The sequence below is a fragment of the Oryctolagus cuniculus genome, chromosome 13, assembly GCF_964237555.1.
Source record: "Oryctolagus cuniculus chromosome 13, mOryCun1.1, whole genome shotgun sequence".
Taxonomy (NCBI): domain Eukaryota; kingdom Metazoa; phylum Chordata; class Mammalia; order Lagomorpha; family Leporidae; genus Oryctolagus; species Oryctolagus cuniculus.
Window position 1 is genome coordinate 43,819,837 of NC_091444.1, and position 27,312 is coordinate 43,847,148.

The 27,312-nt window shown below is 42.3% G+C and overlaps 1 protein-coding gene across 3 annotated transcripts in view; it reads left to right on the forward strand.

The window, feature by feature from the left end:
* The first annotated feature begins 826 nt into the window (after positions 1 to 826).
* STAM (signal transducing adaptor molecule) overlaps positions 827 to 27,312 on the forward strand; it is a 67,159-nt gene continuing 40,673 nt past the window's right edge. The window contains exons 1-2 of one of the 3 annotated variants that reach the window (XM_008268295.4): positions 827 to 1,117; positions 13,243 to 13,327. In XM_008268295.4, coding sequence (XP_008266517.1) covers positions 1,078 to 1,117; positions 13,243 to 13,327 — 125 coding nt within the window. In that variant the 5' untranslated portion in view covers positions 827 to 1,077. Of the gene's footprint in view, positions 1,118 to 2,057; positions 2,144 to 13,242; positions 13,328 to 27,312 lie in introns of those variants that run through there. The other 2 variants (XR_011381489.1, XM_051821436.2) reach the window with 2 other exon arrangements.

Here is a 27,312-nt window from a genome sequence, read left to right on the forward strand (position 1 = left end):
CATTCTGATGCACATACAAGGTGCGTTTACTAAATGTCCTCCAAAATCTGTAGCAGATATTCCTCAAAATTTCCACATGGCAGAGGATACTTCTCCTTTGCTAAATAAACTTAATCAACAATGTAATTAAAGCAACCTTTTAAGCCGCTAGGAATCACTAATTCCTGGTTACATTTTTCAGATTTTTTTTGGTTTTGTTTTTTCCCCCTTCTCAGTTTAGGAGCCGTCTTGGGCTGTGACATTCATTTCCTAATCCACAGCAGCTCAGGGACTCGATTAACGCCCCTCTAGAAAAGGGTTCCAGAGAGACTCGGGAGCCCGGCTCCCAGCGACTCCGGGAAGGTGCCAGCGTTACCTCAGCCTCTCCTAGGAGCCGCGCGCCCTGACACTCCCCTCTAGGGATTCGAGCCAGTCCATTCAGCTCACGGGACTTCAAGCAAGTTCCTGGCACCTCAGCGAATTGAACTGATACACTTTGTAAAAAGAAGAGGACCTAGAGGAATTTCCATGTCCTGTCAGAGCGACTACAAGGGTATTAACAACAGACAAGACGGAGAAAAAAGGGGGCTCGATCGACCCAAGCGCGACCCCTTTTTCTCGTTAGTCTCTGATACACAACGGGGTTGTTAGTCGTCTTCGGCGTGCCTGGAGGACCCCATCCCCCGGAGACTCTTGGCCAAGGGAAAAGCAGAAAACACAGGCACTAATCCTAGTCCCATATGCAGTGAATCCAAAGAGGAGTCAAGTGGAGGGAACTCTTGGCTGAGTGTGGGACGGCGGAGCAGGTTCTGCGTCGTTTCTGGTCAGGCGGTACGGAGGGCCCCTAGATTCCCGACTCGCTCCGCGCGGGGACCTAGTCGGCTGCTTAGCTGTTGCCGCCGCCGCCGCCGCCGCCGCCAGCGCCGCCGCCGCTGCTGTTGCCGCGGTTGCTGGGGGTGGATGAGCTCCGGAGCGGGTGGGGAACTGGTAGAGTCGCTGTTGCTGTTTTTGCCTGAAGGGTGTTTCTTCCCTCGTCGCACCCTGACTCCTGTGGTGGTGAGGCGGAGTCTCCGCGCTCACCTCGGCACGTAGTGGAAGATGCCTCTCTTTGCCACCAATCCCTTCGACCAGGATGTTGGTGAGTGTTTGTGCCGCGGCCAGTCCATTCCCCCACTGGACTGCAAGCCCACTGTGCCTGCCGTTGTGCACATTCGGGACCCCCCGGCCGGGGCCAAGCTCTTCCCCTTTCCCAGGGCTGGGAGAAGGTTAAGGGCTTGGCACATTCTCTTCGAGAGAAATGGTACTCAAGGAGTCTGTGAAATGGGCCTGGAGCTAGCACTGGGTTTCCAGAGAACTGCCTAAGGGGGTGGTGTAAAGGGCCTCAGAGGAGCAGCTGGTGTGGCATCTGGTGCTGGAAGAAGAGCGGGAGCTGAGGCGGGTGTCAGCTAGAGGAGGGTGGTAAGCCCTGTGACAGAAGTGTCCCCCTGGACCACTGTTGAGCGCCTGGAGCCAGCCGAGTGTTTTCTGTCAGGTTCCTCTCTTTTGTAACGGTTACTGGAGGCGCGAGCTCCGGTGAAGCCTTTCCAACGTGTCGGGACAGATGAAGATGTGATACCTGGCAGTGGCTGAAGCCAAGTCGAGGATCTGAGACTTTGGGATGTTTTTCGTTGACGAGGTCTCTCAGCACTTTGAAGAAGTGTGGAGGAAGACCTTGAATCAGGACAGGGTTTGAAATGCTGAGTTTTTTGTTTTCTGTAGTATTTACTGGTCATATTGGGTCAAGTAATTAGTTTGTGTGTGTGTGTGTGTGTGTGCCCTGACCTGAAGGTAGTAATTGTGGGAAATTGAGTTTTGAGGTTATTTGAATATTCTTTGGAACTTCCTTGGCACACAAATATGGAATGAAAACAGGCCAAATACCATATCCAAATCCCTTAAGGCATAATTTCATGCTTATTGTAATAAAGAAATATAAGGGTAACCCAAATATAAAGACCGTCTGATGGAGTTGCTTTTTGGCTCTCTATTTTAATTTTGAAAGATGGATGCTGAATTTTGCTTTTTAATTTTTAGAGTACGTTATTGGAGCTGGAAGGTTTAAAACTAGGAAAGGGTTTAATCCTATCTCTGCCACTTCCTAGCTCACAGTGAAATCATAGACAAGGTAAATTCTTTGAGTTTCAATGTCCTTATGTTGAAAAATGGGAAAACACATCATTCTGTTCTGTAAATCCATGAAATACTGTGTGTAGAGTCTCCTGTGGTGGCATTGTGTAGCAGGTACTTAATACTAGCTTTTTGTCCGAGTTTAAATGTATGTACTGAATCTTCGCAGTGCATGGAACGTCAGAGATAATACTTATATACTGATAATACTTATATACTGATAATACTTAATAATAAATTGGAAAATTATACTTAATGTAGTAAGCACTTAACACATACTCTTTATGGGACAGAGTACTCAGTGAACAACACCTGGTTGCTGAGCTCAGGCAGTTTTATAATTTGCTACATCAGGGCAAATGCTTAAGATGAAAACTTAAGTTCTTAATATTTCTTTGGTTTCCAGCATCTTTATCTAGTTGTCATGGCCCTATATAATCTAGCTACCAGTTATCCATAAACATTTGAATTTTCCTGGCTTTCTAAATACACATTTGGGTTGGCTTCAGATAATGTCCACCCTGCCTGTCAAAAAAAAGAAAAAAAAAAGCCAGTTCATTATTGGATTAAAACTAGGGTTTCTCAGTAGCAACACTGTTGTTTTGGACCATATAAACATCTTTGTGGGAGTCTGTCCTGTGCCTGGTAGAATGTATAGTTTCAACCCTGGCCTCTGCTCACTAGCTATTAGTGACACGGAGCCCAGATTATTTAAATGACAACATTTAAATGGGCTTATTTAAATGTTGATATTTAAATAATCTCCAGACATTGCTAAATGTCACCTGAGGAGTCAAAATAGCCCCTAGTTGAGAATCTCTACTTAGTCTATTGTAACTTCTGCCTTTTTTCAAATGCTTGAAATGATAAGTATGATCTGTATTTTGCTCCTTCATTATTTTAATAGTTGCTGCGTATTAGGTGTTGAATAAATGTTGTTGGGTTTGAGAATGTGTTAGTTGAGCCTTCTAGAGTATAAGGGCATTGTTTTGACCCAGAAAAACTTACTTTTTTTTTTTTTTTAAGATTTATTTATTTGAAGGTCAGTTACACAGGAAGAGGAGAGGCAGAGAGAGAGAGAGAGAGAGAGAGATCTTCCATCTGCTGGTTTACTCCCCAGTTGGCCATAATGGCCGGAGCTGCACCGATCTGAAGCCAGGAGCTTTCTCCTGGTCTTCCCACGCAGGTGCAGAGGCCCAAAGCTTTGGACCATCTTCTGCTGCTTTCTCAGGCCACAGCAGAGAGCTGGACCGGAAGTAGAGCAGCCGGGACTTGAACTGGCACCCATATAGGACACCAGCACTGCAGGTGGCAACTTTACCCACTACACCATGGTGCCGGCCCCAAAAACATTTTTTTAATGTCTTTCTATTAGTGATGTTAACCTTTTTTTTTTTTTTTTTTAAGATTTATTTATTTTACTTGAAAATCAGAGTTACACAGAGAAGGAGAGGCAGAGAGAGAGAGACAGAGAGAGGTCCTCCATCTTCTGGTTCACTCCCCAATTGGCCACAACGGTTGAAGCTGTGCCAATCCAAAGCCAGGAGCCTCTCCTGCATCTCTCACGTAGGTGCAGGGGCTCAAGGACTTGGACCATCTTCCACTGCCTTCCCAGGCCGTATGAGAGAGCTGAATCGGAAGTGGAGCAGCCGGGTCTCAAACCGGCGCCCATATGGCACTGCAGACGGTGGCCCTACCCGCTAAGCCACAGTGCCAGCCCACCAAAAACTTAGTTTTTAAAGTTTGTCAGGTTTTTAGTATTTGTTTCAGGCCTCTTCACATGATTCATGTATTGAAATATCATGGAAGGTTTATTTATGAGGGCCCTTCAGAGACTCCAAGTAAATAATCCTTGGACAGCGTCCAGTAAACTCTCATGTTGAATTTTTACTGGTATGGCATATAGAATACAATATGTAGAATACATTTAAAAATAATTCTTGTCATTCTGTCCATCTTTGAGTATGTCAGTGATACTAAAGTGTTTCTACTACTTCATTTAATACAGTTACTAATCACTTATGTTTGAATGCATTTTTACTTCTTCAAAATTACCTTCAGTTTTGTTCATACATTGAAGCTGAGTCAGAAATTCACTGATTTATGTAGTATATTTCTTATAAAACAATGAGGTTCTGGCAATAGCTTTTCTTTTGCAAAAATGTCTAAACATGTTGTTAGCTCTATGAAGATAAAGATTTTTGTTTTATGTGTTCAGTATTGAATTCCTAACATGCAGACAAGTATCTGTCACTAATAAACATTCAGTAAACATTTACTGTGTAAATGAATCTCATTTTGGTCATTAGATTTCTTTTAGATTCAGCTCTTGAGTTATACTTTATTCCATCATGGTTTTATTTCAGAGTCTCCATTATTTCCACTTTGCTAATTTTTTTTTTTTTTATTTTTTGCCAGGCAGAGTTAGACAGTGAGAAAGAGAGACACAGAGAGAGTTATAGACAGTGAGAGAGAGACAGAGAGAAAGGTCTTCCTTTCGTTGGTTCACTCCCCAAATGGCCACCACGGCTGGCACTGCACCGATGCAAAGCCAGGAGCCAGGTGCTTCTTCCTGGTCTCTCATGCAGGTGCAGGGCCCAAGCACTTGAGCCAAACTGCACTGCCCTCCCGGGCCACAGCAGAGAGCTGGACTGGAAGAGGAGCAACCAGGACAGAATCCAGCGCCCCAACCGGGACTAGAACCCGGGGCGCTGGCACCGCAGACTGAGGATTAGCCAAGTGAGCCATGGCACCGGCCCTCACTTTGCTAAATTCTTAGTCCTTTTCCTTGATGATCTCTTAAGCATTCCTCTTTGATTGATATTATTCATGACTTTTCAGGACACCAAACTTTTTCTGATTTTCTACTTACCTCTTCTCTAGTTTTCTCCTTCTTGCAGCGTCCAAATGCTATACAACCTTTTCTTTTAGCTTTTTTTCTCCTTGGGGAATCTTACGGGGCAACTTAATTTAGTATTTAGAATTCAGACATTGTATTCACACTGCTTGAGTTCAAATCTAATTTTTGCTGTTTCTCAGCAACATAACTTTAGACTGGTTGCTTTCAGATACCGTGTGCCTCAGTTTCCTCATTGTTAGTATGGCATATATGGATAATAGCACTTTTTTTTTAATGGGCCCAATGTCAAAGACAGTTGACTCAGGATCTATTGAACCTAGGGTCTTTTTTTTTTTTTTTTTTTGCTAATGATTTTATTTATTTAATTGAGAGGTAGAGTTACAGTGAGAGGGAGAGACAGAAAGAAAGGTCTTCCTTCCACTGGTTCACTTCTCAGTTGGCCGCAATGGCCAGAGCTGATCCGAAGCCAGGAACCAGGAGTTTCTTCTGGATCTCCCACATGGGTACAGGGGACCAAGGACTTGAGCTATCTTCTACTGCTTTCACAGGCCATAGTAGAGAGCTGGATTGGAAGTAGAGCATCTCAGACTAGAACTAGCATCCATATGGGATGTGGGCGCCACAGGCAGAGGATTAAACCTACTGTGCTACAGCGCTAGCCCTATAATAACACTTCTTGACTCTGTTAAGAGAATTCAATACGTATGTATAAAGCACTTAGAAAAACTTGTGTGCTTTCTGTTTATAAAGTAAGATTTAAAAAAACCTCTCACCTAATTTTTTTTTAACTTTAAATGCTGTGTGTATTCTGCTAATTCCCAAATTTATGTCCTTGCTACCCCACATTGCCAGCCCCCAGTCCTTATCTTAAAACTTGGACATGTTTTAGTCATTCTTATTTAAATCAATATCATTAACCACAGCCAGGTTAATCTCCAAGAATGTTAATATCACATTATTCTCCTGAAGTATGATTTGATAGACAGACCTTGACTTTGGTCTTAGATGTAGTATTCACTGTTAGTAAATGGACAAAACATATAGTTGGACAGGTATAGAACTCGTTGACCAAGTTCCCTGTTCACCTTTTAAATAGGGATAAAAGTGTCTATGGAATTACTATGAGAATTACTTGTAAAAACACTTGGTATTCCAACTTTCTTCAGGACTTGAATATGATTTAAATATCTCTGATTCAACGTGTTCAAAACTATATTGAAACTTTTCCCCTCAATTATACTTTTCTTTGTTGATGACTAGTACCTCAGTTTACTTAGTCATACAGGTCAAGATCTTGAGAGCCATTCTAGATTTCTGTAATTGAGCTCTTTACATTCTTTTGTTTGTTTGTTTGTTTGTTTGTTTAAAGATTTATTTATTTATTTGAAGTTGGAGTTACATGTAGAGAAGGAGACGGGAGAGAGGGAGGTCTTCCAACCGCTGCTTCACTCCCTAATTGGCTGCAGCGGCTGGAGCTGAACCAATCCAAAGCCAGGAGCCAGGAGCTTCTTCTGGGCCTCCCATGCAGATGCAGGGGCCCAGGGACTTGGACCATTTTCTTCTGCTTTCCCAGGCCGTAACAGAGCTGATTTGGGAGTGGAGCAGCCAGGACTTGAACCTGCACCTATATGAGATGCCAGCACTGCAGGGGGCAGCTTTACCTGCCAGAGTGCTGGCAGGCCCTGCTCTTTACATTCTAAACAACAAGTATTTACTACCATCTGTATGCCAGGCACATTGAATGTGCCATTCAAGGATTCTGTTGTTGCTGTAGTTTGTATGCTTTACCTTCCTAATAGTCCTTGAACCCATTCCTCTTTTCATGCAAGTGCCATCATTTTCCAGGAGGCTGACAGTGATACTTTAAAAATGTGGCTCCTATCAGGAAAATATTTTAGTGAATCTAAAGGCCTCACAGTAATTTAAACTCCAAGTGGCATGTAAGACCTCTTAGTATTTGGTTCCTTGTCTCTTCATCTTTTCCTTTCATTTCTTTCCTAAAGGTATTTTTCACTCCTTGATTAATTTCCACTGCTGTGCTTTTTAGGTGTGGATCCTCTGGACTGACAGATCCTTCTCTTTGTTAGTCCTCATTAGCTTTGTTTTGGGAATATGATTCATGTAAAGTACTTAGAACCTGACTTACAGTAAGCAGTGGACACATTTCAGCTCCTTTTATAATACCATTAGAAAGAGATGTGGGGACTCTTCTTTTTTTCTTTTTTAAAGATTTGTTTATTTATTTGAAAGGGAGAGTTACAGAGAGGCAGAGAGAGAGAGAAAGAAAAAAGTCTTCCATCCATTGGTTCACTCCCCAAATGGCAGCAACGGCCTGAGCTGGGCTGATCCGAAGCCAGGAGCTAGGAGCTTCTTCCAAGTCTCCCACGTGGGTTCAGGGGCCCAAGCACTTGGACCATCTTCCACTGCTTTCCCAGGCTATAGCAAAGAGCTGGATCGAAAGTGGAACAGCTGGGGTGGGAATTGGTGCCCATATGGAATGCTGGCACAGCAGGCAGTGGCTTTACCCTCTACGCCACAGCGCCGGCCCAATTTGATGACTATTCTAAGGGGTTTCTCAGTTAATGTCCAGACTTATTTAGGAGAGAATGTTAAATGAATAATATTTACTGGATTAAGACATTATACTCTGATTCCTTGGTTCCTATTTTACCTCTCGTAGAAGCTCTTCGTTATAATACTTGTAGGTTATCATTTCTATTTTGTGCTCTCTGAGATGCTTCCATGCTGTTCTTTGACATCTTTTCTGGTTAGCAGATTTTAAGATTGCTTTTCTTTGTAGAAACACTTTCCTGTAGTTAGGAGAGTCAGGGACATTAGGAGAGTCAGTAAACATTTTTGAAGAATTGATTCTTATCACAAAAAAGATGAGGGATTATTTCTTTCACACTTGTTTTCTCCGTCGGCCATTTTTGAAGAGCTATTATATCTCCAAGTAGACTGAATGGAAGTCCTTTCCTCACAGCCTAAATATGATGGGCAGTCTCTTGTTAGCATTTCTCTTCTCCCCAAATCCTTCGCAGGTATATTTTGAGAAAACCAAAAGTACCTGCTTATCAAAAAAAAAAAAAAAAGAGAGAGAGAAAGAAATTCCAACTTACTGAGACTGCTGAAATTCAAATAAGGCTGTATGTGTGATTTTTCTGGATTTTGTTGTGCAGATTTCTCAATCTCCTTTATTTTAGTATTAGTGTAAAGATAATCTGATAATATAAAGTGAGATCACTATGAAGTTTTGAATTCTTTAGAGTCAAGTCTATATTTTTGTCTTTCCCCTTTCCCACACAGCCTTGGTTTTTCTTAGGAAATAGTTTTGACTTTATTTGCTGTTAATAAAACCATGCTGAACTGCAACTAACAGCTTGTATTCTCCTAGTTTAAAAATATTTGTTTCTTTTGGAACCGAAGATTATACTACTGATCTTGTTGATTGTGAGCACTGATAAATGGGGAGAAAAATTTTACAGTTCTGAAATGAGTGCATTTCTGATTTTATGTATAGTAGTTTGAGTCAGACACTAATGCTCTTTGTGTATAGGAATATAAGCAAAGTAGTTCATGATTGTTTAACATATCTGCTAATGACTATATCATACATTCCTGGGTATGTCATTAATTCAGGAAATGTTAGGATACTTAGGATAATGGGAAATTTGTATTTGATTAGACATAAGCCTACCAGAATTAGGTACTAACTTTTTCATAAGTTAAGATTTAATATGCTCAGCTATTATGGTAGATCTTAAGATTTAAGAGTGTTTTATTTTTAAAATGTGCCTGTAGGGGGGGCCAATATTGTATACTGGTTCCAGTCCTGGCTACTCTATTTCCAATCCAGTTTCCTGATAAAGTGCCTGGGAACACAGCAGAAAATGGCCCCTGCCACCCATGTGTGAGGCCAGGATGGAGTTCCTGGTTTCTGGCTTCTGTCTGGCCTAGGCCTGGCTATTGCAGCCATTTGGGGAGTGAACTAGTAGATGAAAGGTATCTCTGCCTCTTTTTTTTCCCCTCTCTCTCCCTCTCTCTGTCACTTCAAATAAATAAATAAGGGAATAAAAATTTTTTAAAAATGCCTGTAGATACATATTTGTTTTTTTAGAAAGCTTGCTTGACTGTCAGTAAGAATGATAAATTAATTATTAAAATGCATTACCAGATCAAAGTAATAACTGATTTCCCTGTTCTAAGATGAAATAGATGTTCATGGGATATTGTTGAGGATGACTCAGTCTTTGTGGGTTTCAGAGGGGTTGAAGACCTATGTGGCAGGGCTCTGGGACACAGAAGCTTTGCATCTGGGATCTTGCAGACCGAGACCTATGTATCTTTGTTGACTGATTTTTGCCATTAGTCCTTTAGCAATGCTATAAAATACAGTGCTTTTCAGCCCTGTGAGATGTTATGGTGAATTAGTGAATCTGAGGCAGTGGTGGGAACCCCCAAATTTGTAGCCAGTTGATCAGAAATGCTTGGGATAGCCTGAGAATCCAGAGCTTGTGCCTGGTGTTTGAAGTGAGGAGAGACTTAGGGAGAACGGTGCCCTCAACCTGTGGAGTCTGTATTACTTTCTGTAGTTAGCATCAGAAATATCCCAACCCTTTGTGTAGTTAGAATTGCATTGAGGGGCTGGCGCCATGGCTCACTTGGTTAATCCTCCGCGCGGCACTGGCATCCCATATGGGCGCTGGATTCTGTCCTGGTTGCTCCTCTTCTAGTCCAGCTCTCTGCTGTGGCATGGGAGGGCAATGGAGGATGGCTTGGGCCCCTACACCCGCATGAGAGACCGGGAGGAAGCAACTGGCTCCTGGCTTTGGATTGGTGTAGCTCCGGCCGTAGTGGCTGTTTGGGGGGTGAACCAATGAAAGGAAGACCTTTCTCTCTCACTGTTTCACTGTCTAACTCTGTCAAAAAAAAAAAAAAAAAGAAAAAAAAAAGAAAAAGAATTGCATTGAAGGAGGTTTCTACATTTAAAAATAAAACTTGCAAATCATTGAAGTAGATGTTACTTACATTTAATATCTGTGTGTTTCTGTAACTCTAAGGATCATCCTGTAGATCCATGATTAATCTTTTTTTTTTTTTAATTTATTTGACAAAGTTATAGACAGAGAGAGAGAGAGAGAGAGAGGTCTTCCTTCTGTTGGTTCACTCCCCAAATGGCCGCCACAGCCAGCGCTGTGCCGATCCGAAGCCAGGAGCCAGCTGCCTCTTCTTGGTCTCCCATGCGGGTACAGGAGCCCAAATACTTGGGCCATCCTCCACTGGCCTCCCAGGCCACAGCAGAGAGCTGGACTGGAAGAGGAGCAACCGGGACTAGAACCCAGCGCCCATATGGGATGCTGGCACTGCAGGCGAGTGAGCCACGGTGCTGGCCCCCATCCATGATTAATCTTAGCATTTGTTGAGCACTTAGGCCAGGAGGTTGGATATTGAAAGAACTTATTTTCAAGAGGTGTTTTTTTTTTTCCCCTTCTTTATTTCTTTTATTTGAAAGGCATAGTTTCAGAGAGGGAAGGGCAGAGGCAGAGAGAGATCGATCGATAGATCAGTCTTCATCCACTGGTTCACTACCCAAATGGCCACATGGCCAGGGCTGGGCCAGACTGAAGCCAGGAGCTTCATCTGGGTCTCCTACATGGGTACAGGGACCCAGCCTCTTGGGACGTGTTCTGCTGCTTTCCAAGGCACATTAGCAGAGAGCTGGATCGGAAATGGAGCAGCAGGGACTAGAACTGGTGCCCATGTGGAATGGCAGCACTGTGGGTGGCAGCTTGACCCAGTGTGTCAAAGCGTCAGCCCTGAGGGACTTATATTATGGAAACTTGAACAGTGACAGGTAGATTTGAGTCAGTTGTCTTAGCATAACCCCCTAATTCCCAGAACATAATTGAACAGCATTTTCACATTGCCTTTTTGAGTAATCATTTAATTACTTGGGTTGTGTTAGTGTTTTCATTATGCTTTCTTCTTCCTCTTCTTTTAAACCATTATTACATATTGGCAGTATATTTCTCCAGAAAGCCCAGTTCTGAGTAGATTTTTTTCTTTGCTTAAAATTCTTGGCTCTGGTATTTCTTGAATTGGTCGAACACCTCATCTGGTGTTTTAGATTGTGTGTGGTTCTTTCTTATTATTCTGGCCTTCTATAAAGTCTGAATTTAAGCCAGCCTAGATTCTTTTTTGTTTTTATAACTTCACTCTTGATTCAATTGAGTAGAAAAAAAAAAAAAAGAGTTGATTAGTCTGTTCACAGTTTCTGAAGCTGTCAAGAAGCTTTCCTGATTGACCTCTCCTCAGGTTATTTCAACTTGCCTTGAACTTTACATTCTTTTCTATCATATTTAGGCCTCTGTCTGTTGGTTCTGATTCTTTTTTAGACAGTAAGCCACTTCAGATAGACCTTGGCAAAGACTAGATCCTCATTCCATTTTGTTGAATATGTATTCAAATTTTATTATTTACTGCAAATAAATCATCTTACCAGCATAGAGGTGCTGTGGATCAATTCAAGCTTGGGAATTATAAAAGAATTTTATTTGGCACCGTAGGATTTTCAATTCGGGAGGCACAGATTAAATTAGCTCTTGAATGAGTGTTCTGAAGGAGATATGGAAAGTTGGAGCTTATGTAGGCATATTATGCTGAGTTCTTGTAAGGCAGTAACAATTTCTTTGTGGAAAACTTCAGTTGGAGTTGCAAAAGACATGACAGGGACTATGTGACAGAAGATAAAGAAGATTAAACCAAATGGAAATGCCCAACATAAAAAAAGAATTCAGTAACCTACTGGTATATATATATATACTGGTATATAGGTCTCTGGGCAAATATGATTATCTGGTCCATCTAGATATTGGAATGAAAGGGTGAAGGTAAACAAAAGTTCACATTCCAGGTAGCGCCTAAGAAATGCCTAAGTCGTGTTTTCTTAATGATCTTCCAACTCTGGTTTGAAAAGCTCTCTGTCTAGGTGCTGCCTTCATAGTAATTTTCTTTTTCTTTTCACAATGGAAAAGGGAGGTGATCCCTTATGTGCCCATTGTAAAGGACTATGGCTGACATCCTGTAAGAGGTCTTTTTCTTTTTTTTGCGGTATGAATGGCCTTTATTGGTTGCCATGCAAAAGGGAACAGAGCACGGGATATGACAGTTCTTGCTCCTGGGGAAGGCCTCCGCAGACTTGCTCACTGCCCTCGGAAAGCAATAAGAGGTCTTAATAATGTGATAGGAAGGTGTGATGGGAGGGGAAACCTATTACAGTTCTTCTTCTTTGTTTTTTTTTTTTTTTTTTTTTTTAAGATTTTGTTTATTTATTTGAGAGGTAGAGTTACAGAGGAGAGAGAGAGAGAGAGAGAAAGAGAAGGAGAGAAAGATCTTCCTTCCACGGTTCACTCCCCATGTGGCCACAATGGCTAGAGCTGCTCTGATCCTAAGCCAGGAGCTTCTTCTGGGTCTCGTACACGGATGCAGGGGCCGATGGATCTGGGCTATCCTCTCCTGCTCTCCCAGACCACAGCAGAGAGCTAGACCAGAAGTGGAGCAATCAGGACTTGAACTTGGGCCCATATGGGATGCCGGCATTGCAGGCCGGGACTTAAACCCACTGCACCATGGCACCAGCCTAACTTTTTTTTTTTTTTTTTTTTAAGATTTATTTATTTATTTGAAAGTCAGAATTACACAGAGAGAGGAAAGGCAGAGAGAGAGGTCATCCATCCTCTGGCTCACTCCCCAATTGGCCGCAACGGCCGGATCTGCGCCGATCTGAAGCCAGGAGACTGGAGCTTTCTCCGGATCGCCCACGCGGGCGCAGGGGCCCAAGGAGTTGGGCCATCTTCCACTGCTATCCCAGGCCATAGCAGAGAGCTGGATCAGAAGTGGAGCAGTTGGGCCTCGAACCAGCACCCATAAGGGATGCCGGCGCTTCAGGCCAGGGCATTAAACCACTGCGCCACAGTGCCGGCCACACTTTTTTTTTTAAATAATGAAAAGTTACCAGCTTATTTTTTATGGCAAGTAAAAAAAATTAAAAACAAGTGTGAATGGGGAAAATAATCATGATGGATAAACTCTTTCCTGTAAAGATGAACATGAAATCATATTAACCTGATTTGTGATTAGGGCTTGGTTATAATATAGTTCAGTGTGATTTAAATGTGAGTATATATATTTTAAAGATTTAAGAATAATCTTTCTGCAATTCCTTTTATAATCTACAGAGAAAGCAACCAGTGAAATGAATACTGCTGAGGACTGGGGACTCATTTTGGATATTTGTGATAAAGTTGGTCAGTCTCGCACTGGGTGAGTATTCAGTTTTGAAAGACTTTGATCCATCTTTTCATAAACATGAAGAAAAGGACTAGGAGGTAAATCATATTATAATTTAATTTAAAAAGAATACTTTCAATGGCAAGATTTGAGGACTCATCTTACTGAGGTTATTCCTTATAGCCAATTAGGATAACATGCCTGCTTTAAAAAAAAATCCTCTTACATATATTCTTTTTGAAATATAACTTTCCCACTGATTTTTTTGGGACAGGCAGAGTGGACAGTGAGAGAGAGAGACAGAGAGAAAGGTCTTCCTTTTTGCCGTTGGTTCACCCTCCAATGGCCGGTGCGGCCAGCGCGCTGCGGCCGGCGCACCGCGCTGATCTGATGGCAGGAGCCAGGTGCTTTTCCTGGTCTCCCATGGGGTGCAGGGCCCAAGCACTTGGGCCATCCTCCACTGCACTCCCTGGCCACAGCAGAGAGCTGGCCTGGAAGAGGGGCAACCGGGACAGAATCTGGTGCCCCGACCAGGACTAGAACCCGGTGTGCCGGCGCCGCAAGGCAGAGGATTAGCCTAGTGAGCCCCGGCACCGGCCCCTGTTCATTTCTTATACCCACTTGCCATGTCACCATTGTATTCATATTACTCTTCTGCTACCATGCTAGATCCAAAGTCCTTAGTCCTCTGAAGCATTTAATTTCCTTTTACTTCTTTCCTATATTCCATCCATTTCGACTCAGTTGAGTTATCTCTGCTTTTCTACCTTAGTTTAATGCTTTTGGTTGTATTTTTCCAGTGTGGAATGTTTTCCTCTTCTTTCCTATTCTGTGTCTCATATCCCTCCGTATTCAATTTAGATAGAATTTCTCACACAGACCCTTTGCTTATCCCTGTTACTGACAATAACGTGGTCTTCTGAATTCTTAAAGTGCTTTATCAAAACCGTTCTAATACTTTTGTCCTGTATTTTAGTAATTTTTATCTAATGAACTTAGATTTGTAGAATGAAAAATCCATATATTTTTATTGTGCAAAAGAAAGAAATCAATAGCTCAGTGGTTGAAAGCATGGACTGTGGGATTAGACTGTCTAGGTTCAGATCCTGCCTGTGATTTGTCGTATTGGGTAAGAGACTTAACCTTTCTGGGCCTTACTTTTCCAGTTTACCACTTAAGAATAAAAATAGGATTTTCCTCATAGGAGGATTATTGTGACTGTGGGGTTAGTTAATATATAACGTAACATGGTTAAATGGTGGAACTCTGCTCACTTTTGATTGAAGTCATATTTTGTGACAATTTGTTGAAGATTGGATATCCTACTTCTTTTTTTTTTTTGACAGGCAGAGTTAGACAGTGAGAGAGAGACAGAGAGAAAGGTCTTCCTTCCGTTGGTTCACACCCCTAATGGTTGCTACAGCTGGCGCACATCGCCGATCCGAAGCCAGGAACCAGGAGCTTTCTCCTGGTCTCCCATGCGGGTGCAGGGACCCAAGCACTTGGGCCATCTTCCACTGCCTTCCTGGGCCACAGCAGAGAGCTGGACTAAAAGAGGAGCAACCGGGACAGAATCCAGCGCCCCAACCGGGACTAGAACCCGGAGTACCGGCGCCACCAGCGGGGGATTAGCCTAGTGAGCCTCAGCGCCGGCCTCACCTCCTCTTATTACTGGAAATGGTGTATATATTTTTTTCTAGTTATAAAAACAAATTTGCAACCCATTGAAATTCTGTATGAGGTATAATGAAGGTATAAAGTTCAATTTTGTTTTTCTTCATGTTAACGTTATAGCAGAAAAAATTTTCAGGTTTTTTTTTTTTTTTTCTGATTTTAAATTGTTAATTTTGAGAGGCAGAGCGATTGAGAGAAAGACAGAGACAGATAGGGTTTTTGAAATCCACTGATTCAATCCCCAGTTCCCCACAATTGGCATTTATTCTCCATTTTCTTTAAATCTTCACAAGTTAATCTCCAAATATTTGTGTAAATGGAGCAGTTTTTTATAGCTATTCTTAATAGAGTTGTTTGAAAAGGATTAAATGATAATTGAGATACCATTCTAATATCACTGAGGCTTTTTTTAAAATGTCACACCCTCATTAATTGTTCATGTATGTGATTTTTATTTAAGAATGTTCCTTTGTATACATACCAGTTGTGTTTCACTTTTCTTGCTATACCTTGATAGTCTCGTTATGACTTTTCATGGGCTCGGGTCTCTTTTGCTTTCATGGACCCCTTTCTTAAATATTTGAGAACTATGCTGTTAAAAAGGAAACTATATTAATATTGCATATTAAAACATTTTCTTTGATTTACAAGTTCATTTTTTAATTATTTTAAAGGAAATGAAAATGATTGCCTCTAAAAAAATTCTGGGAACTGTAGGCACTTGTACCTACATGCATAATAGTAAGCATTACAGAATTGGATTATATAGTCCCAGAACAGCTTAGTCATAGAAAATTGTTAAGATTCTTTTTAGGTGAACAGTTAACTGTGGTATTCTGTGGTGACATTTCTATTTGTTTTTGAATTTATTTTGTTGTGATATATATGTATAAAATAAAACACCATTTTAACATTTTACTTTTTCAAAGCATATTTTGTCCTCGTTGACAGTAATTATCATAGGAATGCTTTTTAAAAAATATTTTCATCTACTTTAAAGGCAGAGTGAGAGAGAGAGAGGGGGAGAGAGAGAGAGAGATCCATCTTCTATCTGCTGAATCACTCTCCAAATGCCCACAATAGTCAGGGCTGGGCCAGGCCAAAGCCAGGAGCCCAGAACTCCTTCTGGGTCTCCTGCACAGGGGACAGGGGCTCAAGCACTTGAGCCAACATCTGTTACCTCCTAGGAAGCTTCATCAGAGGTAGAGTAGCCAGGACTGGAACTGGCACTCAGATATGGGATGTGAGCATTGTGAGTTGCAGTGTAACCACCTCAGGACAACCCCTGCCTCATTATCATTTTAATAAAGTATGTGGTTCAGTGGCATTAACATTGTTGTGCAGGGTATCATCACTATCTCCAGAACTTTTTCATCATCCCAGACTGAAACAGTTACTCATTCTATGCCCAGCCCTTTTTTTTTTGTAACTTGTTTATAATTTTTTACACTATTTTATACTTAGTGTGTATGAAAAAGTGGTGGATATCTGGTTTATACTGCCTAGGAACACAGATGTTTAGATACTTGTTGCTCATGGTAATATAAGAATTCTGCACAAAGTTATAGGTTGTCAGTGAAGTATCCCCGGTGCGCTTTAGGGAAGACCCCAAGACTTGTAATTTGGGTGACAGGGGAAAGAGGATTTGAGTTTTCCTGAGACAAATTCTGATAGAGTAGTTTGAAGTGGAAGGAAGTTACAGATTGGAATGTTGTTCATAAGATGATTGGTCTATTAGGCAACAATCTAGATTTTTAAAAAAATTTTTACTATTTGGTGTTAGTCTGAAGTTTTGTAAGATGTGGAGATCTGTGTAAGATCTAATTTGGGAATGGTGGAGGGACTTTAGGAAAGACATTTCCCTTATAGTAATTTTGTCTCTTTTTAGTCAAAATAATTTGTAATCATTATATATAATGGAATTATTTAGTGCAAAGATAAAATAATTCATGTTATTTTGGTCCTTTTTTCCCCTCCCCCCTTTTTATGAAACCATCTCTCTAGAATTGTCTTAGTTGGAAGAATCTTCTCAGATTTTAAGAGAGGAGAAAAAGGTACCACCATTATGAAGTTTTGTTTGGTTAGAACAGTGATCCAGAAACAGACTCCCAGTGATGTGAAAAATTCTTCATTATTCCTGTTTTAAAAAACTTTTTGAGGCCTGCACTATGGAGCAGCAGGTTAAAGCCCTGGCCTGCTGCACTGCTATCCCACGTAGGCTCTGGTTTGAGTCCTGGCTGCCCTCTTCTGATTCAGCTCTCTGCTAATGTGCCAGGTAAAGCAGCGGAGGATGGCCCAAGTCCTTGGGCCCCTGCAGCTGCATGGGATACCCAGAGGAAGCTCCTGGCTCCTGGCTTCAGGCTGGTCCAGCCCTGGTTGTTGTGGCCATTTGGGGAGAGAACCAGGAGATGGAAGACCTCTCTAATTTCACCTTTCAAATAAATAAAATAAATTTAAAAAACTTCTTTTTTATTATTATTTAAGCCACACATATGTATAAATCATACATATATGTATGTATGTATTTTATCGAATGAAAAATATATGAAGTTTTTTTTTTTTTTTAATTTGACAGGAAGAGTTGTAGACAGTGAGAGAGAGAGACAGAGAAAAAGGTCTTCCTTCCGTTGGTTTACTCCCCAAATGGCCACTATGGCCGGAGCTACGCCAATCTGAAGCCAGGAGCCAGTTGCTTCCTCCCGGTCTCCCATGCGGGTGCAGGGGCCCAAGCACTTGGGCCATCCTCCATTGCCCTCCTAGGCCACAGCGGTGAGCTGGACTGGAAGAGGAGCAACAGGGACTAGAACCTGCTGCCCATATGGGATGCCGGCGCTGCAGGCAGAGGATTAACCAAGTGACCCACAGTGCCAGCCCCGAAGTTTGTGTTTTAAAAATACTATATATTCAGCCGGCGCCGTGGCTCAATAGGCTAATCCTCCGCCTGTGGGACCGGCACACCGGGTTCTAGTCCCGGTCGGGGCGCCGGATTCTGTCCCAGTTGCCCCTCTTCCAGGCCAGCTCTCTGCTGTGGCCAGGGAGTGCAGTGGAGGATGGCCCAAGTGCTTGGGCCCTGCACCCCATGGGAGACCAGGAGAAGCACCTGGCTCCTGCCATCGGATCAGCGCGGTGCGCTGGCCGCAGCGTGCCGGCCGCGGTGGTCATTGGAGGGTGAACCAACGGCAAAAAAAAAGGAAGACCTTTCTCTCTGTCTCTCTCTCTCACTGTCCACTCTGCCTGTCAAAAAAAAAAAAAAAACAAACAAACAAAAAAAAAAACAAAAAAAAAAACACCAAAAAAAAAAAAAAAACCTTTAAAATCCGTTCTGTATCCTATCTGTGATTTAAGAAAAAAGAAGCCACAGCTAGGTAAAAATGCTGCCTTTGTTTTTTTACTCTCTTAAGAACTGGTACAACATCCAGATTTATTCATAAAAAGATGGTTTTTGTGGATGAACAGAGTTTTGGCTAAGATGCCCATATATCCAGTTTGCCGTGGTAAATTAGTTTATATCTGCTATTTTTGTGTTATGTCATTTAGCATCCCCTTTTACTCTGAAAAGGGTACCTGCATTGATATATACACACAATATTTGTAGTTTCCCTTCACTTCTTAGTAAAGGGACAACAGCCATATCATACTTTAAATTCACTTACAAGTCCTAAACCTTTTAAAAAAATAGTGTTTTAACCACATTTTGCATTCAATTTTAAGGTTTTATAAATACATATAGTTGTGTGGAATGTATAACATTTCAGTTTGGCTTGTAGAAATACTAAAAAAAAGGGGCTGGCACTGTGGCATAGTCAGTTAAATATCTACCTGTGGTGCCTGCATCCCATGTGGGCACTGTTTCAAGTCCTGGTTGTTCCACTTCTGATCCAGCTCCTTGGTGATGGCCTGGAGAGCAGAAGATAGCCCAGGTGCTTGGGCCCCTGCATCCACGTGGGAGACCAGAAAGATTCTCTGGGCTCCTGGCTTTGAATTGGCCCAGTTCCAGCCGTTGTGGCCATTTGGGGAGTAAATCAGTGGATGGACAACCTCTCTCTCTCTCCCTCTCTCTCTCTCTATAGCTATGCCTCTCAAATAAATAAAATCAGTCTTTAAAAAAAAATTCAAATACTTAATGGAAAAAAAAACACATGGAGCAGAAGAGGAGATATTTAATATGGACCTGAGATTGTTGGGGCTCAGTTATATTGTTGAATAGTGCCAGCTTTATGTACAACTGTAAAGGGGTTTTTAGCCTGTCATCATCTTTAACCATATTTCTGTGTTAGCAAACTTAAAATGTTCATCAGCGCTTATAAATATTCTGATGGACTTTGAAGCTTCATATCTTTTTTTTTTTTAAAGATTTATTTTATTTATTTGAAAGAGTTACAGAGAGAGGTGAGACACACACACTCACAGAGAGAGAGAGAGAGAGAGGTAGAGAGGTAGAGAGGTAGAGAGGTCTTCCATCCACTGATTCACTCCCCAAATGGCCGCAGTGACTGAAGCTGAGCCTGTCAGAAGCCAGGAGCTTCCTCCCGTTCTCCCATGTGGGTGTAGGCGCTCTAGCACTTGGGCCATCCTCCACTGCTTTTCTAGGCAGGGAGCTGGATTGGAAGTGTAGCAGTCAGGATTTGAACTGAAATGCATATGGAATGCTGATGCTGTACACTGGGGCTTTAAGTGCTGCGCCACAGCGCTGGTGGAAGGTATGTTGGCTTTGGCTAAAATGGTATGGTAAAGCAGTGATACAATATAGAAATGCATAAAAAGAAAACAGTAAATACTTCAAAGCCCCTTTCCCAATACCTTTTCCAAAAATCATCAGTTTAGATTTCTTACCTTAAAAAATTTGGTGTACACATCAAATGAGAAATTTTATTTAAAGATTTGGTGGTAAAATGTTTAGGGGATTACTTTCTAAAATGTTCATTGGGTGGAATCGTCTTTGGATCCTTTTTTTAAATGATTTTCATATTAGTTTTCAGATAATTCTTTTGTGTGTGGACTAAGTGCTTTGAAATGATAGATTTGTGGTTTTATTTGCTAGCACGTCTTTACTACTGGGAAAATTAGCAATGGGTCAAAGATTCCGTTTCCTAAAATAAATCAAATTGTATAGAAAGGCAAAATCTAAGTAATAGTGTTAGAGTACATTATATCTCCCATCCAGGTACTAACCAGGCTGGACCCTGCTTAGCTTCTGAGATCAGACAAGATAGGGCGCGTTCAGGGTGGTATGGCCGTAGAGGAGTACATTATTTCTTTATACTGCTGTCTGAAATTGTTAATGTCATATGAAATCAATAGGGTAGAAGAAAAACATTTTAGAATAAAAAAGCTGGATAGCTGATATACATAGTAGACATTCAGTAAATAGTACTTCTTGTTTTTTTCCCCCCTTTTCCCCATGCTATTTAGGTGAAAACTTCTCAACAGGCAATTAAATATCTTTAAAATTAGGAATCTTATCTTTTATCCTAACTTTTTCCTATGATTATTTTAAAAACATTTTTGTATTGACTATAGGGTTTAGTAAATACATTCTCAATTTGCAAACAAATTTTATGTAGAGATAATTATTCTTTTTTTTTTTTTTTTTTTTTTTTTTGACAGGCAGAGTTAGAGAGAGAGAGAGAGAAAGGTCTTCCTTCCGTTGGTTCACCCCCCCAAATGGTCACTATGGCCAGCGCGCTGTGCTGATCTGAAGCCAGGAGCCAGGCACTTCCTCCTGGTCTCCCATGCGGGTGCAGGGCCCAAGCACCTGGGCCATCCTCCACTGCCTTCCCGGGCCACAGCAGAGAGCTGGACTGGAAAAGGATCAACCGGGACAGAATCCAGCGCCCCGACTGGAACTAGAACCCAGGGTGCCGGCGCCACAGGCGGAGGATTAGCCAAATGAGCCGCAGCATCGGCCAAGAGATAATTATTCTTACCAGCCATGTTTTCCAGGCCTCATTGGCATTCCAAATGCTGGATAAATATTTTTCTTTTATATATAAATATGCATATAAAATCTACTAGTTTAAATTATATAGGTCAGTGGTTTTTAGTATATTCAGATGTGTTGAGGCAGGTGTTGTGGTACAGCAGGTTAGGTTAACATGTAGAATGCCCCACATTCCTTATTTGAGTGCCTAAGATCGAATCCGGCCTCCAGTTCCAATACAGCTTCCTGTTAAGGTGCATCCCCAGAGGCAGCAGATGATAACTTAAATACCTTGGGTCCCTGTCACCCACATGGGACACCTGGATGTAGTTTCTGGCTCCTGGATGTTGTGGGCATTTAGGGAGGGAACCAGTAGACAGAAGATCAATCAGTCTTTTCTCTCTTTCTGCCTTTCAAATAAATATAAGCTTTTTAAAAATTATTTTGTGCAACTATCACCACTGTCTCTTTCTAGAACATTAATCACCCCCTAAAACTCCTTGTACTTACTAGCAGACACTCCCATTCTCACTTTCCTTTATATCCTCAGCAACTGATGTTTTACTTTTTCTCTTTGGACCTGCCTGTTCTAAAGATTTCATATAAATAGTTACGCAGTATGTGTTTTTTTGTTTTGGTGACCAGCTTTTATTATATTCCCAAGGTTCTTCTGTGTTCTAGTTTGTCTTAGTACATTTATTTATTTATTTATTTGACAGGCAGAGTTAGACAGTGAGAGAGAGACAGAGAGAAAGGTCTTCCTTTTGTCGTTGGTTCACTCCCTAAGTGGCCACTACGGCTGGGGCGTTGCGGCCGGCATGCTGTGCCGATCTGAAGCCAGGAGCCAGGTGCTTCCTCTTGGTCTCCTGTGCGGGTGCAGGGCCCAACCACTTGGGCCATCCTCCACTGCCCTCCTGGGCCACAGCAGAGAGCTGGACTGGAAGAGGAGCAACCGGGAAAGAATCCGGCGCCCCAACTGGGACTAGACCCCGGGGTGCCGGCGCCGCAGGCGGAAGATTAGCCAAGTGAGCCACGCGCCGGCCTGTAACCTTTTTTTTTTTTTTTAAAGATTTATTTATTTGAAATTCAGAGTTACACAGAGGAGAGGCAGAGAGAGGGAGAGAGAGAGAGAAAGGGGGACGGAGGGTGAGAGGGAGGGGGAGAGAGGTCTTCCATCCGATGGTTCACTCCCCTGATGGCTGTGCCAATCCGAAGCCAGGAGCCAGGAGCTTCTTCTGGGTCTCCCATGTGGGTCCAGGGGCCGAAGCTGGGGCTTTAACCCGCTGCATCACAGCCCCGGCCCCTTGTCTTAGTACTTTATTATTATTATTATTATTATTTTGACAGGCAGAGTTAGTGAGAGAGAGAGAGAGACAGAGAGAAAGGTCTTCCTTTTCCGTTGGTTCCCCCCACAAATGGCCACTATGGCCAGCGCGCTGCACCAAACCGAAGCCAGGAGCCAGGTACTTCCTCCTGGTCTTCCATGCCGGTGCAGGGCCCAAGCAGTTGGGCCATCTACCACTGCCTTCTCGGGCCACAGCAGAGAGCTGGACTGGAAGAGGAGCAACTGGGACAAAATCCGGCCCCCCAACTGGGACTGGAACCGGGGGTGCCGGCGCAGCAGGCGGAAGATTAGCCAAGTGAGCCGCGGCACTGGTCTTCTTCATTATTTTTATTCTGATAAAATATATCTGATAGAATATACCATTTTAACCATTTTTATGGTCCAAATTCAGTAGCATTCAGTACATTCATGATGTTGTGCAACCAACACACCACTGTCCATTTTCAGAACTTTCTCATCATCTCAAACAGGAACTTTGCACCTGTTAAAGAATAATTCTCCATCTTCCCTCCTAGCTACTAGTTACTTCTTTCATCCTTTCTGTGAAATTTGCCTATTGTAGGTACTTCATATAAATGGAATATTAATATTTGGTCTTTTGTGCCTGGCTTATTTACTTAGCATAATGTTTTCAAGGTTATCCATATTGTTGCATGTCTCCAAATTTCTTTAAGGTTGAATAATAATTCATTTTATTTATATACTATATTTTATATATACATTCTTCTGGTAATGGACATTTGGTTTTGGTAATGCTGCTCTGAACATGGGTATATACATGTCAGAGGCACTGCTGATTTATAAAATAGTGTTATTTTAACTTTTGGGGAACTGCCAGACTTTTCCATAGTGTCTGTATTATTTTGTATTCCTAATAGCAAGAAAAAAAAATTTTTGTGCCAAAATAAGCTCGTGCTAAACTTGTTATAACATGTCTGAACAGGATTTGGTTTGAAACACTTTAGGAGGATCAGACCTCAGTTGTTTGTTGTGTTTTTTTTTTTCCTTAATATTTATTTTTATGTACTTGAAAGACAGAGGAAAAGGAGAGACATGTTCTGTCTACTGGTTCACTCCTCAGATGGCTGCAGTGGCCAGGGCTGTGCCAAGCCAAAGCCAGAAGCCCAGAATTTCCATCAGGACCTCCCACATGGATGGCCGGGACCCAAATTCTTGGTCCATCTTCTGCCATTTTCCCAGGCACATTAGCAGGGAGATGGATTAGAAATGGAGTGCTGGGACTTGAACAGGTGCTCTGGTGGGATGCCATAGCTTAAGGTGTTCTGCCACAACACTGGCCCTGGTATCAGTTTGAAAAGAGGCCCTATTAAAGCAACATGGACTCTATTGAAATTAAATGCAGAACAAATTCATGGTGAAACTTGGTGGAAGAATGGAGAAGTCATTAGTGCTTTATGAAAAGGTTATGGGGATGGCTGGCCCTGTGGTGTAGCAGTTAAAGCCACCGCCTGCAGTGCCGGTATCCCACATGGGCACTAGTTTGAGTCCTGGCTGCTCCACTTGCAATCCAGCTCCCTGCTGATGTGCCTGGGAAAGCAGCAGAAGAAAGCCTATGTTCTTGGGCCCCTGCACCCATGTGGATGACCCAGAAGAAGCTCCTGGCAGCTCAGCTCCATTGCAGCCACTTGGGGAGTGAACCAGTGGTTGGAAGATCTCCCTTCTCCCTTCTCCCTTCTCTCTCTTGTTTCTCTTCTCTCTTCCTCTCTAACTCTGCCTGTCAAATAAATAAATAAATGTTTAAAAAAAAAAAGGGATGAGATGATATTGAATAGGAAGCCCACAGGGCAGACCATCTATATCAGTTTATAAGGAAAAAATGAATTTTGTTTTTGCCCTAATTGAGTAGGACTAGCATGTAACGGAAGAAACAATAGCCAACACCATAAATAGCTCAGTTAGTTCAACTAAAACAGTTCTGACAGAAAAATTAAAGTGAACTAAATGATAATGGTGCTTGATGAATGCCAGAACTTTTGTACCCAGATCAGCTTCAGACGAGAGCGGTGCTTTCAATGCAAATATTAAACAAGTGGAATTAAGATCTTGAAGCGGCTGGCGCCGCGGCTCACTTGGCTAATCCTCTGCCTGCAGCACCGGCACCCCAGGTTCTAGTCCCAGTCGGGGCGCTGGATTCTGTCCCAGTTGCTCCTCTTCCAGTCCAGCTCTCTGCTGTGGCCCAGGAGTGCAGTGGAGGATGGCCCAAGTGGTTGGGCCCTGCACCAGCATGGTAGACCAGGAGGAAGCACCTGGCTCCTGGCTTTGGATCAGTGCAGTGTGCCGGCTGTAGTGGCCATTTGGGGGTGAACCAATGGAAAAGGAAGACCTTTCTCACTCTCTCTCTCTCTCTCTCTCTCACTAACCCTGCCTGTCAAAAAAAAAAAAAAAAAAAGATCTTGAATCATTTCTTCAAAGAATTTTAATAGGAAATGGAACATGGCTTTGCCTGTCCCATTCTGAACACTGAGTACAATTAGAGCAGTGACTACCAGGAGGTGGAAGTGATGCTGTCAGAGTAAAAGTGGACTGGTCCAGAACAGGGTTTATGGGCGAAAGTTTTGCGGGAATGCTCGAGATATTTTGCTTGTTGACTTTCTGATGGTCCAAAGAATCTAACATCCTAACATCTGGTTGTTAGGAGAGTGTTTTAAGAAAGCTGAAGTTTTAACAGCAAAACACTGAGAAAAGCTTCCTGGAGATTCCTTCTGTACCACAACAATGTTCCTGCCAATTCCTCTTGTTAATTAAGGGCTGTTCTGTAAAAGTTTCCAATAGGAAATCACCAGACATCCATGTTATAGTTTTGATATGTCTAATTCTGACTTATTTTTGTGTCTCAATCTTTTTTTTTTGACGGGCAGAGTAGACAGAGAGAGACCGAGACCTTCCGTTGGTTCACCCCCCCCAAATGGCCACTTTGGCTGGTGCACTGCACTGATCCAAAGCCAGGAGCCAGGCACTTCCTCCTGGTCTCTCATGCGGGTACAGGGCCCAAGCACCTGGGCCATCCTCCACTGCCCTCCCGGGCCACAGCAGAGAGCTGGACTGGAAGAGGAGCAACCGGGACAGAATCCGGTGCCCTGACCATGACTACAACCCGGGGTGCCGGCACTGCAGGAGGATTAGCCTAGTGAGCCATGGCGCCGGCCTGTGTCCCAGTCTTAACAAGTCTTTAAAGTACACTCATTTTCCTTTGGTTAATTATGTATAAAAAATATATATATAAAGACTGCATTGACACGGTTAAATTTGCAGGATCCTCAGTTCTTTATGGAAGGCCTGAATGACTGATACCTCATACGAAAGTGTACTGAACTCAATGGGGGTATATTATGAGAAATAGTTTTTTTAATTTTTATCTTTTAATTCCATTTTCTGTAGACTGACATTTCCTCATATGATTTTTGAATATTTCTTGACTTTTCATTGTTGATGGTGTCCCTTACACAAGTTTTTAATTTTGCTGATATTTAATTTATATATATTTTTTGTAAAGAATTGATGTTAATTCTTCTTGAAACTAGTCTTAGAATTTTTTTTCTTTTTACAGATTTATTTTATTTGAAAGGCATAGTTAAAAAGAGAGAGAGAGAAGGAGGAGGATGGAGGGAAGGAGGGAGGGAGGGAGGAAGGAGGAGGTGGGGGAGAGAGACAGTGCTGGTTCACTCCCCGAATGACTGCAATGGCCAGGGCTGGACCAGACTGAAGCCAGGAGTCTCCTCTGGGTCTCCTATGTGGGTGCAGGGGCCCAAGCACTTGGGCCATCTTCCGCTGCCTTCCCAAGCCATTAGCAGAGAGCTGGATCAGAAGTGGAGCAGCCAGCAGTAATATGGGATGCCAGTGTTATAGCAGGTGGCTTTACCTGCTATGTCACAACACTGGCCTGGGGATTTTCTTTTTGGCGAGTTTGTTTATTAGTAGTTCAGTCTTTTTACTTGGTAGAAAGGCCTATTCAGATTTCTTGTTTACTCTTGAGCCTTTTCTGTAGTTTGTGTCTTTGTAGGGATATATACATTTTATCTTGTTCGTAGTGATTTTATTTCAGCAAAGTTGGAAATAATGTTTCTTCTTTCTTTCCTGATTTTAATTATTTGACTCATCTTACCTTCATGGTCAGTATAATTAAAAATTTGTCAATTTGGTTGATGTTTAAAAAACTTTTGATTATGTTCATTTTTCTCTATTTCCTATTATCTATTTCATTTATTTCCTCTCTTTATTGTTTCTTTCCCTCTGTTTGCTTTTGATTTAGTTTGTTTCCCTCCCCCCCCCCCTCACCTTTTTTCTAGTTAATTAAGGTAAATATTTAGGTTATCGGGACCAGCATTGTGGCATAGTGGGTTAAGCCACTGCCTGCAGTTCTGGCATCTCATGGGTGCTGGTTTCAGTCCTAGCTGCTCAACTTGAAATCCAGCTCCTTGCTAATGAGCCTGAGAAGGCAACAGAAGATGTCCTAAGTATTTGGGCCTCTGTGCCTGTGTGGGAGACCCTGAAGAAGCTCCAGACTTCGGCCTGGCCAAGCCCTGAAAGTTTTGGCTATTTGGGGAGTGAACCAGTGGATGAAAGACCTCTCTCTTTCTGTCTTCCTCTCTCTCTGTAACTCTGGCTTTCAAAAAAAAGAAGAAAATTAAGTTATTGATCCAAATTGTCCTTTAGCAATTTTTGATTGTACAAATACACATAACAAAATTTCTTTTTGTAGGCTTATTTATTTATTTGAAAGGCAAAGTTACAGAGAGGGAGGCATACACACACACACACACATATACATTTTCCATCTACTGGTTCACTCTCCAAATAACTGCAATACCAGGGCTGAACCATGCTGAAGCAAGGAGCCTGTAACTGCATCTGGGTTTCCCACATGGGTGGCTAGGGCCGAAGCACTTGGGCCATCTTTCGTTGCTTTTTTAGGCACATTGACAGGGAGTTGGATCCAAAGTGGAGCAGAACTAGAACTGACACCCATATGGAATGCCACTGGCATTGTAGGTAGCAGCTTTGCCCACTGTGCCACAATGCTAGCCCAGTGTTTTTCTGAAATTTTTTTTAAATTTTGAA